The sequence below is a fragment of the Rhinatrema bivittatum genome, chromosome 9 (genome assembly GCF_901001135.1).
Source record: "Rhinatrema bivittatum chromosome 9, aRhiBiv1.1, whole genome shotgun sequence".
NCBI lineage: Eukaryota > Metazoa > Chordata > Amphibia > Gymnophiona > Rhinatrematidae > Rhinatrema > Rhinatrema bivittatum.
This window is the reverse complement of record NC_042623.1, coordinates 40,172,968-40,188,360: the sequence shown is the minus strand read 5'-3', so window position 1 is coordinate 40,188,360 and position 15,393 is coordinate 40,172,968. Positions and strand designations below refer to the sequence as shown.

Below are 15,393 nucleotides of genomic sequence, written 5' to 3'. Positions count from 1 at the left end.
GCAAAAGCAGTATTTTTTTTTTTTTTTTTAATTCTGCCTTTTTTCCATAATGTAATTTTAATGCTGCTGGTCTAATGGGCTAGATGCACAGGTAGTATCCTCATTCCCAAGGGAGACATGTCACATTCCACAACATAGAGCAAAGATGGTGCTTATTTAGGTTTAGTTCAACATAGAAAGCAATTAACTTTCTACATGAAATAATTCAAAACTATGAATCTCCAACTATAGCATTAGAGATGTAGAAGGAAAAAGCTGTGTGACTGCCCTCCCTTTCAAAATTACTCCATGCAGGCGTTCCACTATACACAATGCAAGCCATCAAAGAGAGCAGTGGTATAAAAGAATTTAAATTAAAAAAAAAAAAAAAAGTAATACTAAATCACAGAAGTCAGTGGTAATGTTTTATTTACAAATTATACATACAAAGTTCTAAAGCACGTTTGTATTGTCCAGTTCTTATATTCCTTTGTGAAATGTTAACACTTAATGGTCTGTGATGCAAAGTTAGGCCACCTTGCAAGGTAATGCAAAATATTTTATTAAGAGTGTGCAATTCAGTCTCTTCTCACATAAAAGATATTGTATCCAAGCTCAACCAGGCCTCCAATTAATAAGAGCCACAAGGGAATAAAGACAAAACACAGGTACATGTCTGCAAATCGTTGCAGTCTGGCACAAAGCGCAAGACAGAAGGCCAGTTTCAGAAGCATTGCGACAAGGTACCAGGCCTTTTTCTTCATGGCTAGTGAGCAATTCCGAGGGTCATAGCCAGATTTGCAACGTCCAGCAATCTTCACAATTAGCATAACAAGTAGTATGGTATCAAATATCCAGATGGGGATAAATATAAGAAACCAATTCCATGGTGCTTTTTCATCCAGCTTTAGCACCAACATGATCAAGAAGAGTAAGGTGAAAAGCCAGGTGAGCAGCACTCTCTGCGCCAAGGACATTCTCATTTAAACAGCTTCAAGATGGCTTCCGACACAGAGGGGAAAAACAGGACCTGTAAGGAAATTTTAAAAAAAAAAGTTTGATCTGTCAATCCACCTTCAAGCTGCAATTATTTAGTATTATGCTGATTGAGAATGTATTGTCGAATAGGACCCCTGGGCTCAAATTTATCTAACATTTGCACTGATGTTCAAATTGCTCCAGATTTCACACCATTTTCAATGGGGAAAAAACCAGACCAAAGCTTAGGCAATTCTTTGCACTGAAGAAAAACGATTAATAGCAGTTCCACTGGGCAACAATCAAGAATTCTTTGGCAGGTTAAAGCAGCAGAGAAAAGCCATCAGCCCATTCTCATTTCTTGTTGCAGTAGACACAGTCTCTACTTAACCTCTTGCTTTACCTTTGTATCCCTCACAACTAAACAGCAGCAAGTTTGCTTAGCTGTAAACAGGATTCTCCATAGCCAGCAGAATGGATCAGCCTTAATGCATGGGCAACATCTGACAGCACCAACATGGACCCAGGTCTCAGTAAAAGTCTTACTGAGCATGCGTGAGAACTTCTGCATGTGCATGTTGTCTCATGAGCTCTTAAGTCTTTTCCAGAGAAGTAGTCAACTCTCTGGGGAGATGAGAGAATATTACATATGGCCGATTCATTCTACTGTCTATGGAGATCCTTGTTTATAGGTAAGCAAACTTGCTTTCTCCATCAACAAGCAGGCATGAATCAGCAAATATGTAAAACAGACAACCCAGTCTCCACTACTGGGTGAAGAGGCAGCGCAGAATTGCTTGTCTAAAGTTACTTTCTCTTCAAGACATATTGTCTAGACCAGGGGTCCACGAGCTGTGGAAGAAGAGAGCAAAAGAGGAGACCTGAGAGGCCACTGGCTCACCCCCATGTCACTAGCAACTAAAGGAGGTTGCTGGGATGCCGGCACACCCCCCATCTCACCACCAGCCGAAGGGTGAAGGAGGCCGCAGTCCACTGGCATACCCCTTCTTACCATTGGCCGAAGACTGAAGGAGGCTGCTGGACCACCCCATCTCACCGGTGGCTGAAGGGGGCAGGGCCACTGGCAGCCTGAGTGAAAAGCAGGCTGCCGGACCTTCTCTCCCCTGAAGACTCCACGAAAAGATAAGGAGAGAACTAGCCGAGGGAGAGGGTGTATGAGCGAGCGATATGAGCAGCTTGTATGTGCGTGTGTGAATATAAGAGAGAGCATCTGTGTTTGAGAGAGAGCAAGCATGTGTAAGAGGAGTGTGTGTGGGTATGAGAATGTGTATGTGTGAAAGAGGGAGCATTTGTGCGCGCGAGTGCAAGAGAGAGACGAGCGAAGAACGTTTGTGAACCATCTTCCCCACCCCTGCTAATCCAAGCAGTCTCAGGGTGACTGAAAATCAAAAGTTACCAAGTATGGAGAATGTGGACATTTTAAACCCTTAGTTTTAATTTACTGTTTTGAAATATTTTATTATTCTTTTGGAAATGTAAAAATAATTTATGAGTTTTAAATTATTAGTTGTCAGTTTTGAAATATTCTTTTTATTAGTATGTTTACCGTTATTGATAGTTTATATTTCTTGATTGTATTTGATGTTTTATGAGGAACAGCAATCTTTCTGTTTTTCCATTATTGCAATGCATACAGAGTTTGGCTTCTTGCGGTTTCCAGTTCAGTTTTTGTCTGCATGTTTGTATTTCTTCTTTTGGTCTCTGTATTTGGCAAGGGTCTGTCTGTGTTCTCCATGTGACTTAGGTAAGATATTTTGCTAGCATGTAGTTTCTATAAAGGGATCTATAGCAGCTTGACTTGTTCTGTTTTCCTTACAGGAGGTGTATTGGTATTTTAGGGCCTGGTGTAATATTTGTAGTGTTGCCTTTTCATAGGTATGGTGTTGGAGTCTGGTAGTTAGGGTATGGCAGATTTCCTACAGATTCTGGAGTACATTATTTGCAGCTTTTGTATTATACAATGTTACTGGTTGTGAAGGGAATTTGTGTTGCTGTTACTGAGGTGACAACAGAATTTGAATATTATTTTTCTATTATTAGTAGTAAGGGGAAGTGTCCTTGTTCTGCTCTGCCCCCTTTGTTGGGGGGAGTTTCTGTGAACACAGGGCATTGTAGAACTTGAGGAGCAGGTTTTATATTGGGATTTGTCCCACTCCTATATAGAAGGATTGTTGACTGATGCTCTTGAATAATTTTAGTAGTCATTTTAGTTACTGGTTGAAACTGGCCAGGGATTTTTTGTTGTTACTTAGAAGGTTCTTCTGTCTAGAGATGCCATTGACATGCATGGAATAGCCTACTGGTTAGAGCAGTGGGCTATGAACCAGGAGATCAGGGATCGAGTCCTGCTGTCGCTCCTTGTGACCTTGGGCAAGTCACTTTACCCTCCATTGCCTCAGGTACAAACTTAGATTGTAAGCCCTCTGGGGATAGGAAAATACCTACAGTACCTGAATGTAAACAGATGTGATATGTCAAATCGAATGTCTGTATATAAAAATAAATAAATAAATGCCCAGCATCTTGCAATAATGGTGCAAAACGTTTGTAGCAATACCTCTTACTTTATGAGCAGGGTGTCCTTTCTCTGCCTATCTCAAATTTGGAAACAAGCAGGTGTGGAGAGAGCCATTGAATCCCTGTCAAGATCAAACTAATATGGTGTGGAACAGATGATTTTCTTAAAAAATAGTAATATTTTTTTAAAAAGTACCATGGTGGGGGTTGGAAGGGAAATATGAGCAGCAAACCCCTCTCCCCATCTCCCTTTTAGTGAGGTGGGGATATCTCAAATATCCTTCCTTTGCCTTTCCCAATCACTCTCATTCTCGGTCCTTGATCCATAGTCCATTCCAACCAATCCTTTTCTCACCCTCCACCAGTCCATCCCTGCCAGTCACTCTTGCTCACCCTCTGCCAGTCCAACCCCACAAGTTGCTCTTTCCACCAGTCCATCTCTACAAGTCTCTCCCTCTCTGCCAGTCTGTCTCTCTCTCTCTTCCGCCTTTCCAGTCACTCTATCTCCCTATCCTCCACCAGTCCATTCCCTCAGTCGCTCCAGATCCAGTTACTATATGTTACTGAATATGAGTACAATCTTTCATATTTACTGCTGTGGTTTGCAATTATATTTATTCTGTTTATATCAGTAAGCATTATTTAATAAGTCTTATATTATGAATGAGTCTAGTATGCATACAATTATTTCTTTGTTAGTACATTAATACTTTTCTATGTACAGTACATAACTGCAGGTAAAAATGAAAGAAGCATGTGGTGGACCATGAAAATTTTGGAACTTGAAAAGGGGTCCACGCTCCCAAAAAGGTTGGGAACCCCTGGTCTAGATAGTAGTGAAATGTAAAGTTATGAACTGATAACTAAGTAACAGCTCTGCATATGTCTTCAATGGATGTGATCCTGGGATGAGCCACTGAAGTCGCCATAGTCAAGGCTCAAATGAGAGCAAAGTCTGTAATCTGTAAATTCGCCAGCACATAACAGTGCACTATATAGTCAGTCAGCCAATTAGTCAGTTTGTTTGGCAACTGCCCTTCCCAGTCTAGTGGGATCCAAGAACACAGAGTTGAGAAGCTTAACGGTGAGGCTCTGTCCTCTTTAGGTAGTATGCCAGGGCTCTCTTGCAGTCCAAGGAGTAAAACGTCCACGCTCCTTTGTGTGCATTGGTCTTGGAAAGAAAAAGAAATAACACAATAGCTTGGCTGAAGTGGAAAGTGGACACCATTTTCAGAAGAAATTTAGGGCGAGTACACAGAACCTCCTGTTGTGAAAAAACTACAGAAATGGCAAGTGGGAAACTACAGCCTGTAATTTGCTTACTTTGATCCAAAGTGATGGCTATAAGAAGTACTTCCCAGGTATGAAACTTCAAATCCAATGACTCAAGAGGTTCAAAAACGGAAGTTTCATGAATTAAGGACTACGTTGAGCTCACAAGACCCTGGCGGTTTACTAACTAGAGCTTGGAATGCCACAATCCTTTCATGAACTTTCATACTAATGTATGGAGAGAGATCAGAGCCCCTTCCACTAATACACTGCAATGGCACCAAGATAAATTTTAACTGAAGAGGTGTGTAGGCCTAAGGACAATAGGAAGAAAAGGTACTGAAGTAAGTTCCTTGAGCCACAGGCGATAGGATCCAGCTGGTTAATCCCATACCATGTTGAAAACATCTTCCACTTGAAGTTGTGGAATCTTCTGATCAAAGGCTTTCTAGTTGAATCAGTACATCCTCCAATTATTTAAGGTGGAGACTACTGCGTTAAACATCCAAGCCATGAGGGCCAGCAATGGGAAGTTTAATGGCAGAGCCTGCCTTCATCCAGTGTGATAAGGGTCGATGATATTCTCAATAAAACTGGAGGCTCAACTAGACAAACAAGATACCACACTTGTGTCCAGGTTGGTGTTATGAATTACCTATGCCTTTATTATAGAGAATCTTCTGGTCAGGCCTGGCAATGACAGGAATTGGCAACATGCATAGAATAGGCCTGTGCGCCATTCTAGCACAAAAGCATTTGAAGCTGATCTGTAGCCATTTGAATTAATGGAGCAGACCTTTTCAACCTTCCTGTTCTTTTGAGGCAAATAAGCTTAACTCTGGTTTTCACCAGCAAGTGAATAAGTTGTCTGTGACTCCTTGATCTAAAGGGCCACTTTGGCGGTCAAAGGTCTCTGCTGAGGCGGTCCACCAACATAGTCTGGATTCCTGGAAGGTAGGTTACTTGGAGATGGGCAATGTGATTATTGAAGCACGACCTGAACCAGATGGCTCCCTTGAAGAGGAAGTACAACCCTATGCCTCCCTGCTTGTTCGCACAGAACATGGCTACCTGGTTGTCTGATCAGATCAAGATTCTCTTTTCCCAAGAGTAGATGAGAGAAAGCTCTTAGAATATAACAGATAGCTCATATTTCCAGAAGGCTGATTTGCAGATGACTCTGCTAGGGACCAAGACCCTTGGGTCCATACAGCACTGGTGTGCATGCCCCATTCCTGGTGGAAGTATTGATACATAAGGTCACTTGATGCCCCAGAACATATGGCAAAAGACCCACCATTAGAACCTCTGAGATGTTTTCAGTGTGGGAGTTAGAGATTTGGTGGAATAACAGTTGATAGAGCTAATTTCAATGGCTTTGTAGGGCTCACTGAAGACCCCACATGTGCAGATGAATCAAAGGGACTACGTGCACCATTGTGGCCATCTGCACGAGAAGAACCAGGGCTAATCTTACTGATGCCCTGTCCTGCTGTAACTCAAATAATTCAGATTACAGGACCCTGGATAGATTTGCTATAGGAGAAGGTATTTCCTCACATCAATGTGAGGAAACACCTTCTCCTGCAGCAAAATTTATCCCAGGTCCTATAATGTGAATTATCTGAAATGGGACAAAGTTAGACATGTAGAAGTTGACCAGAAAACCCAGATGTACTAAGGGAGTCCAAGATGTCTGGTGGAGAAGGAACAGTCAAGAATTGTCCAGGTATGGGAATATGCTGACTCTCCTCCAATGAAGCTGTGCAGCCATGATTACTAGACATTTTGTGAACATTCTTGGGCCACTGACAGACAAAATGGAAGCACCTTGTACCGATAGTGCATGTCCTTCACCATAAACCTGAGGAACTTCTAGTGAGCAGGGTGAATGGGAAAGTGTACATAAGTGTCTTTCAGATCTAAAGTGCACATCCAATCTCTCAGTTGAATGAAGCAAAGAATCGTTCGGAAGGAGTTCATCTTGAATCTCTCTCAAATCAATTTTTTTTTTTTTAGCTTCCTTAAGGCTAGGAGAGGCCTGAATCCCCCTGATTTTGGTGGGGATTAGAAAATGCCAGTAATAGGACCCTTAGTCACATGAAGGGTACAAGCTCGATCACTTTCTGCTGAAGGAGAGATACCTCTTCCAGCAGCAGTTGAGCACATTGGGAGGGACTGGAACTGAAGACTACATCTATCAATTTGGAGGAGAAATGCAGGCAGTAACCATATTCTTCAATTTTCAGGTTCCACCTGTCCTTCATGATGTGGATCCATTCTGGAAGGACGAATTGAACATTCCCCCCCCCCCCCCCCCCCAACCAAGGCAGGAAGGTGGGTCTCAAGGGCATCAAAAACTGGTCCCAGGCTTAGGCTGCATCTCTAGAGCTAGGTGTTATGAAATGAAACGCCAGGAGAGACTCAGAACAAACATCAAGAAATAATTCTTCATGGAGAGGGTGATGGATGCCTGGAATGCTCTTCCGGAAGAGGTGGAGAGGACAAAAACAGTAAATAAATTCAAAAGGGCATGGGATAAACACTGTGGATCCCTAAAGACTAGAGGTTGGAAATGAAAAGGGTGCATGGAGTAGCAGTTATTATCCTTAACAGAATGCACAGGAATTACCACCCTTAACCAATTAACCTTGATGCTCGTGACGCAACTGCAACTTCACTCTCTGCTTCGATGGCAGGAGGAAAAAAAGGGGGAATTAGATTCAGACAACAGCCACTGCTGGGCCCTGACTTATGGTCCAAGATACTGATATGCAGGCATTAGGGATAAAGCACAGGACTGTTTCTACGGCCAAGTCCAAAAGCAAACCATGGTCAAGCACCTGACAGATGGTTCTCACATGCGCGACACACTGAACATTTAGTCAAGGGGCTAAATGTAAATATACTTTCTGCATCCTCAGGACCCCCCCCCCGACCCCCAACAATGGGTGCAGAGCAGAACTAGGGCATTACCCGTACAACTCACCATACAAAAAAAGATATTCTGGTTCTGATGACATCTCAGTAAAAATAAAACAAACTCCCTTTAGTGGCAGGCACAATACCCCTCCTTATGAAAAGACAGTAATTTACTACTAATGCATGCCCTATTGAGAAAACACAACAAATAAGATTGATACAAATGCCTACATGCTAGTTAAATACCTCACCTCGGTCACACATCCAGAACTGACCTTCACCAAGTACAGAAAGACCATACATTATAAATATGGAGACAGAAACTGGAATGGAAAACCAAAAAAGCCACTCTGCATGCAGTGCAAACCTGGAGAAACGGAAAGAGAAATATAGCACCTACCATAGTCCCAGGATCTGCAATAATGCACACGAACTAACCGGCACAAAGTTACACCTGTATTATGGAACTCACTCAAACAAGAAGAACCTAACTTATGAAATGGCAACTCTACAAATATCAAACCAGGCCCTAAACACTAATACACTTTCTATTACGAAAACAGAATAAGCCAAGCTGCTATAGATAGATACCCACTCAGAAATAATTGTAAAGCTATACTAATAAATGTTACAAAACAGATGATGAACAGAATAACGTCCAATTAAAAACTAAAAAATTATTAAAAATTGTCCAAATATCAATAAAATATTTCAAAACAGCAGACATCACATAATACCCAATAACTAAAATGGCAGTCAATCAAGAAAAATACATTTAAAAAGCCACCTTTACTTACCTGCTCCAGCAACTCTCCTACTCCTTTCCCTTGCAGGCCAATAGCACACACCAGAAGCAGCAGTGGCTGCTGAAGCTCTGTCCTCACAGTCCTCTTCCTTAGGGCCCACAGCCAGTCACTCACACACAGTCTCTGTCTCATACAGACCAGTAACCTCCCTAATCAGTCTCTCTTCCTCACACACCCCCCCCCCCAATCATCTTCCTGACCAGTCTGTCTGTCTGTCTCTCTCTCTCAAAAGAAACACATCACCTCCAATCAGTCTCTCTCTCCATCACACACAAATGCTCTTGCTCCCATTCTTCCACACACAACACACCCACAAAGCTGCCACTCACACACACACAAGCTCACGTGGAGCCTCTTCTCATTGTTTGGCCCAATAAGCCTGGCCTCTGCTCTTCAGCCACCGCCAGCCTGGCCTCTGGTGGTGGCACTCCCCTACCAACTGCATCGGCCAGTCCACCCCTGGTGAGAAGGGAAGCATAAGTGGGGCAGTGGGATACCAGGAGCCGCAACACACCTGCCGGTGCTTGGCGACACACCGGTTGAGAATCACTGGTCTGAAATATCAAGAAGTCTGCTCACCCTGTAAAAGCATTAATTTTGTAATGGAATAGACATTTGCTTGGTTTGGATTGTAAATATTGTCTCCCTCATTAGAAACACTGGGGTAACCTGCATGGAACAGCAGTTACTATTCACAACAGCAACATGGAGGTAACCTGCCCAGCGCAGCAGATACTACCATGGGAAGATTGCTGGGCAGACTGGATGGACCATCTGGTCTTTTTCTGCCGTCATTACTATGTTAGCTGCTGGGCCTTTGATTGATGTCTCTCCCTCTGCTAACCTCTACTGGGTAATTTCTGCAGCTAGAAAGGAGGAGGGATTTTGATGTTGAAAAAGGTAGAAAGAATGTCTTTGGAAAAAAAGTATGCTTATAAAAAGAAAAAAAAAAAAAGTACTGTTGTTGGCGTGTGACAAGTTGATCACTACCACTCTGATGATTTAGAATGGATTTATGTTCCTGAAAATCAGAGCCACCGGCTCCTGTGCCTTATCCTCAGACAGAGTACATCTATCAGAGGGTCATGCACATCTTCACAAAGGCCACTCACTCACAGCCAGGTGATCCTTCATGCTCCTAAAGCAGCAACCGAAGGTCTGGCTGCAGTGTTAAATGTTTCATATGTAGAGCAGATGAGATGCTTCTTACATTCTTCTGATTCTTCCTCAGCACGATGGAACTCCCAATGCTCGGGATCTGATGATTCCACTCATTTGTGCAAAAACTCCCCCAAGTACAACTGAGGAGCTGCAATCTGAGCACTGTGCATGGCACCCTGGAAGACTCTTTCCAAAAGCATCCAATATTTTTGGGACATTCTCAGGGGGTGTGTCAGAGTAATCATGGAGGTGCTTTGCATGCTTCAATACCAACTCTACCACCATGGAGTAGTGACCTGGACTCTGTACTTCAAATCCAATTTTCAGGCCACCAGAAGACATTTCACTCAACTGCAAATCTTTGGAGAAAACTATGTGAGAAGAACTCCTCCATCTTGGACAGGAGAAGTTCCAACCTGCAGGGCTTAAGAAGGAAAAGAAATTTTTCAACAGTTCCCACAGCTGGACTCCCACTGGCTAAAGGACCCTTTGACTTGGGGCTGCATACATCCTCTTCAGAAACCCAGACTGGTTCATGCTCGCTAAGGACTGCTAACCAGTGGCACTGAATAGGAGCTCAGCACTGCAGTGGTTGCCACGGGGGAAGCAGTGGGTTCAGAAGTGCTCTGTGCCAGCTGTGTAGATGCCTCCTGCTGGTCTGTGCCAGGTTTGATCACCGACACCAGTACAACCATCTTCTGCAGCAATGGAGAAATTACTACTTACCTGATAATTTCGTTTTCCTTAGTATAGACAGATGGACTCAGGACCAGTGGGTTATGCACCTCTGCCAGCAGATGGAGACAGAGCAAACTGATGTCACAGCATATATACTCCTGCAGTGACATCAGCCTGCCAATATTCTCTTCAAAAGCAACTGTGGACAGACTAGCAAAAAAGCTTGATTAAAAACAGTCAACCATTACTGTACTCGACCAACAGGAAACACTGAACTCACGTAAAGAATGTATGCACCCCAATCTAGAGACTGGATAAACACTTACCAGTAATCCCCTGGAACACGTAGACCCACAGGAGGACCATTAACACAACCATTTGGCAGCCAAGGGCGGGAAGCTGAGTCCATCTGTCTACACTAAGGAAAACAAAATTCAGGTAAGTAGTAATGTCTCCTTTCCTAGCCTGCAGACAGATGGACTCAGGACCAGTGGGATGTACCCAAGCTACTGCCGACAAGGGTGGGAGGCTTCCTGTGGTCCAGTCAACACCGTACCTGCAAAGGTGCATCCTCCTGGGCCGCACAAAAGATTAACAACAGTAGTACCTGTAAGCTAAGACTGAATGCAAATAAAATGTCATGTATTTGGGTGCAGAAATCTAAGAGAGCAGCCCATGATGTAGGGGGCACTGATGTTCTGGCTGATTATACCAGCTAATCTCAAGGTTGCAAAACCATACAAGGTTAAGGCCAGAGCAATCCTAAATTGCATAAGGAGACATGGAAAAAAGGAAGTCATTGGTGAGATCTCACCTAGAATACTGTGCCTAAGTCTGGAGGCTGCACCTCGAAAAGGAAATAAGAGAGAGATTTAGTCCAGAAAAGGTCTACCAAAATGGTGCAATCTCTGCAGCAAAAATGAAACAAGAGTTAAGGACCTAAATATATGTACACAGAGGAGACAAAGGCAATATGATACAAGGCATTCAAATACTTCAAAAGGTATAAATGTAGAAGCAGCAAGCATATTTTCAGTAAAAAGGAAATTCTAGAACAAGATGTCCTAATATGAAGTTGAAAGAGGGGGGTGGGGGGGAGCATGATTCAGAAGTAACATTAAGAAATGCCATAAGACATGATGTGCTATATCAGACCAAGATCCATTGAGCCCAGCGGCCTGGTTCTGGTGTGGAAATATATTTTGAAAACTTAGGCACCAATTACAATTTTTTTTCCTTAGATTTTTTGCTGCTGATTGGCTTTTTCTATTTTATCCTTTTTTTAAAAAAATAGTTGTAGTTAGAATATTTATATTCTGCGTACAGCAGCCCAGTTGTGCTAGACGGATTATATCAGAAACATAAATCTTTAAAACACATACATAAACCTAGCCATAAAAGACACTGATGCCCAAAAACCTACTAAAACAGTAGACATCGCATAGAAACTGCACTTGAAATCTTATGTTTTCTGTCATATTTATTTTTTACTTTTCTTAATTTTAGGCACCCTGTTCTCCCAAGAGTTTTCTAGCCCTAAACATTAGGACATATTTCTTCACATAAAGGATGGTAGATGCATGGAACAGATTTCCAGCAGAAGCAAAAAGAGTAACAGCATTAGGAAAAAATAAAGCATTGGATAAATGCAGATCCTTAGCTGTGAAAAAGTGAAGGGAAAGAAAGATCAACTAGGGTGTATGGGAGTGCGACAGGAAGGAATCTAGAGAGACTAAATGGGCCCATAGGTGTAGGAACTGAGGTGGGGCACAGGGGTCATGGCCCCTCCAACTTTCAGCAGGCAGTCCTTTTTTTTTTCCCCCTCCTTCCCACACCCCCAACCCCCTCCTGCTTCCCAATTACCAAGCGCTCTCTGCTCCTCTCCCTTCCAAGCAGCTTGCGCGACATGGAAGTTACTGTATGTCAAAGATGTAACTTTCACTGCCAACAAGCTTCAAAATAGGTCCTATATTGTGCCAATGCCTATTTGCCACCAGCCCACAAATGCCAGACCTGCCTTGCCTTCCCTTTCTGCTGCTGCCAGTACCACCGCTGCGGCGGGCAGACCTGCTTTACCTCTGCTGCTGCTCTCACAGGCTTTAAAGAGACCCAGCGGGGGTAGTCACCAATACAATAATTAAGTGGATGGTGGTGGATAGAGGATAAGTAGGATTGGAAGAGCTGGGGAACAGGGGATAGGGCTGGCTGGAGAAAAGCAAGAGGAAGGGGTGGAGGCTGGAAGGAGAGAAAGCAAAAAAAAAGGGGAGGACTGGAAGCAAGGAGAAAAGCAAAAAGGAGGAGGGGTGGAAGCAGGGGGAGGGAGAGAAGGTGGTGATAGGGGCAGGGGAAGAGAGACCAAGGGTGGAGAGGGAAAGAGGGCAGAAGGAAGAAAAGGGGGATGGAGAAACTTGGGGTGCTGAAGCAGGGAGGGGAGAAGAGGGCACTAGAGCAGGAAAAAAAAAAAAAGAGGAGGGCACTAGGAGGAAAGAAGAGAGATCTGGTCTTTTTTTTTTGGGGGGAGGGGGTTAATATGTTGAAGCCACCAAACCTCATTTCCTTCTTCACCCTTCAGTCTCCTCTTGCTTCATACCTTTCCTTTGCTCTCGTCCACATCCTCTTTATATAACAATGTTAACTGTAAAATTAAATATAATTATTATAATGTAAGAATGAAGCACATTAATTGTAAACACCGGGGGCAAGTGGTTTGTGAAAAATTGTAGGAGGACCTTGCAAAACTGGAAGACTAGGCATCCAAATGGCAGATGAAATTTAATGTGGACAAATGCAAAGTGATGCACATGGGGAAAAGTAACCCATGATGTAGTTACAATGTTAAGTTTCATATTAGGCGTTACCACCCAGGAAAAGGATCTAAGTATCATAGTGCACAATGCTTTGGAATCCTAAGCTTGGTGTGTGGCGCAAGTCAAAATAAACAATTTTAGGAATTATTAGGAAAGGAATGGCGAATAAAATGCAGAATGTCATAATGCCTCTTATCACTCCATGGTGAGACTGCACCTTGAATACTGTGTACGATTCTGATCGCCACATCTCAAAAAAAGATATAGTTGCATTGGAAAAGGTACAGAGAAGGGCAACCAAAATGATAAAGGGGTTGGAATTGCTCCCCTATGAGGAAAAGCTAAAGAAGTCGGGGCTGTTCAGCTTGGAGAAGAGATGGCTGAGGGGGGATATGATAGGTCTATAAAAGCATGAGTGGAATAGAACTGGTAAATATAAATTGGTTATTTACCCTTTCAAAAAATACAGAGACTTGGGGACATTCTTTTAAGTTACGAAGTAGCACATTCAAAACAAATTAGAGAAAGTTATTTTTTACTCAAAGTACAATTAAACTCTGGACTTCATTGCTAGAGGATGTGGTTAAAGCCTTTCCTGGAGAAGAAGTCCATAAACTGTTTTAACAAAGCAGACTTAGGGAATAGCCACTACTTATCACTGCATGGGATCTCTTTACTGTTTGGGATCTTGCCAGGTACTTGTGACCTGGATTCGCCATTTTTTAAAAGAGGATACTGGGCTTGATAGACTATCAGTTTGATTCAGTATGGCAATTTTTATGTTCTTATTCAAAGTTGTCAAATCACAGGACTGTGAGAAGTTGAAAGTGGATATTGCAAAACTGGGAGACTGGACATGCAAATGGCAAATGAAATTTAATGTAGACAAGTGCAAAGTGATGCACCTAGGGACAAGTAACCCAAATTATAACTACAAAATGCAAGGTTCCACATTAGAAATCACCACTCAGGAAAAGGATCTAGGTGTCTTCGTTGAAAATACGTTGAAATCTTCTGCTCAGTGTGCAACAGCAGCCAAGAATGCAAATAGAAGGCTAGAGATTATTAGGAAAGAAATGGAAAATAAAACAGAGAATATCATAATGCTTCTGTATCACTCCATGGTGCGTCCTCATCTTGAGTATTGTGTTCAGTTCTGGTCACCACATCTCAAGAAAGATATAGCAGAATTAGAAAAGGTACAGAGAAGGGTAACCAAAATGATAAAGGAGATGGAACAATTCCCCAATGAAGAAAGGCTAAAGAGGTTAGGAGAACAGATGGCTGAGGGGAGATATGATAGAGGTCTATAAAATAATGAGTGGAATGGCATGAGTAAACAATCAGTTGCTTACTGTTCTGAAAAGTACAAAGACTAGGGGGGACACAATAAAACTAATAAGAGAAAATATTTTTTTTATTTCACACATAATTAAGCTCTGCAATTCATTGCCAGAGGATGTGGTGAAAGCTATTAGTATAGCTGCATTTAAAAAAGGTTTGGACAAGTTCCTGGAAGAAAAGTCCATTAACAATTAAGGTAGAATTGCTGAAATCCACTGCTTATTCTTGGGATAAGTAGCTTGAAATCTATCTACCCCTTGGGATCCTGCCAGGTACTTGTGATCTGACTTGGCCACTGTTGGAAACAAGATACTGGGCTTAATGAACCCCTGGTCTGATCCAGAATAGCAAGCCTTATGTTCTTATGCAAGTTGCATGGTCCCCCTACCTGACCTAACCCAATCCAACTCAACGGGCGTTGTGCGTTACACCTGGATGGGCCTTTCTGGTTAGCTTTTAGATAACAGCAATCAGGTGCATCATTCCTTTTAAGCAGGTAACGGGAAAGTTGTACAGTGTGCTCAATCCTAGTTAGTTCACATGAAAAGACAGAAGAAACCTTGAGTAATGCAACATCAATATCCAGCATTCCCCGTACACAGAACATATATTCAGCTTATTCGCCTCTCCCATCCCCAAAAAAGAAATTAGCTCATACCGCTACCGGATCACATGTTATACGAACGACCACAGGTAACCAGCGCACTACCGCATCAACCTTTCCGCTCCAATACCGCTCTGCGGAAAGCTCTCACCAGCACATCAACATCCGGAGGTGGTCCCACCCGATTTACCTGACGTCCTACCGCTCCCAATGATTGGGCAATAGAGCCGACAATCAACGAGCTCCGCCTACCAAAACGAGCGCTAGGGGCCGAAACCATAGAGTTGACGTACAGTGTCCCTCT

General features: G+C 42.8%; 1 protein-coding gene across 4 annotated transcripts; it reads right to left on the bottom strand.

Annotated features, from left to right (window-relative positions):
* Positions 1–391: 391 nt before the first annotated feature.
* On the bottom strand, positions 392–15,299 carry TMEM60 (transmembrane protein 60). 4 transcript variants are annotated; one of them, XM_029615121.1, is made up of 3 exons: positions 15,144–15,263; positions 11,149–11,175; positions 392–1,009 (listed from the first exon to the last, which is right to left on the bottom strand). In XM_029615121.1, the coding sequence occupies exon 3, from the start codon at positions 960–962 to the stop codon at positions 558–560; it is 405 nt and encodes a 134-aa protein (XP_029470981.1). In that variant the 5' UTR covers positions 963–1,009; positions 11,149–11,175; positions 15,144–15,263; the 3' UTR covers positions 392–557. The 4 variants fall into 4 exon arrangements, with proteins under 4 accessions (XP_029470981.1, XP_029470980.1, XP_029470979.1 ...); XM_029615120.1 differs by lacking the exon at positions 11,149–11,175 and adding an exon at positions 12,883–12,969 and having other exon boundaries at positions 15,144–15,260; XM_029615119.1 differs by lacking the exon at positions 11,149–11,175 and having other exon boundaries at positions 15,144–15,299.
* Between the last annotated feature and the right edge of the window lie 94 nt (positions 15,300–15,393).

Coding starts and splice junctions, on each gene's coding strand:
- TMEM60 (XM_029615119.1), bottom strand. CDS start 962: ATGAGAATGTCCTTGGCGCAGAGAGTGCTGCTCACCTGGCTTTTCACC.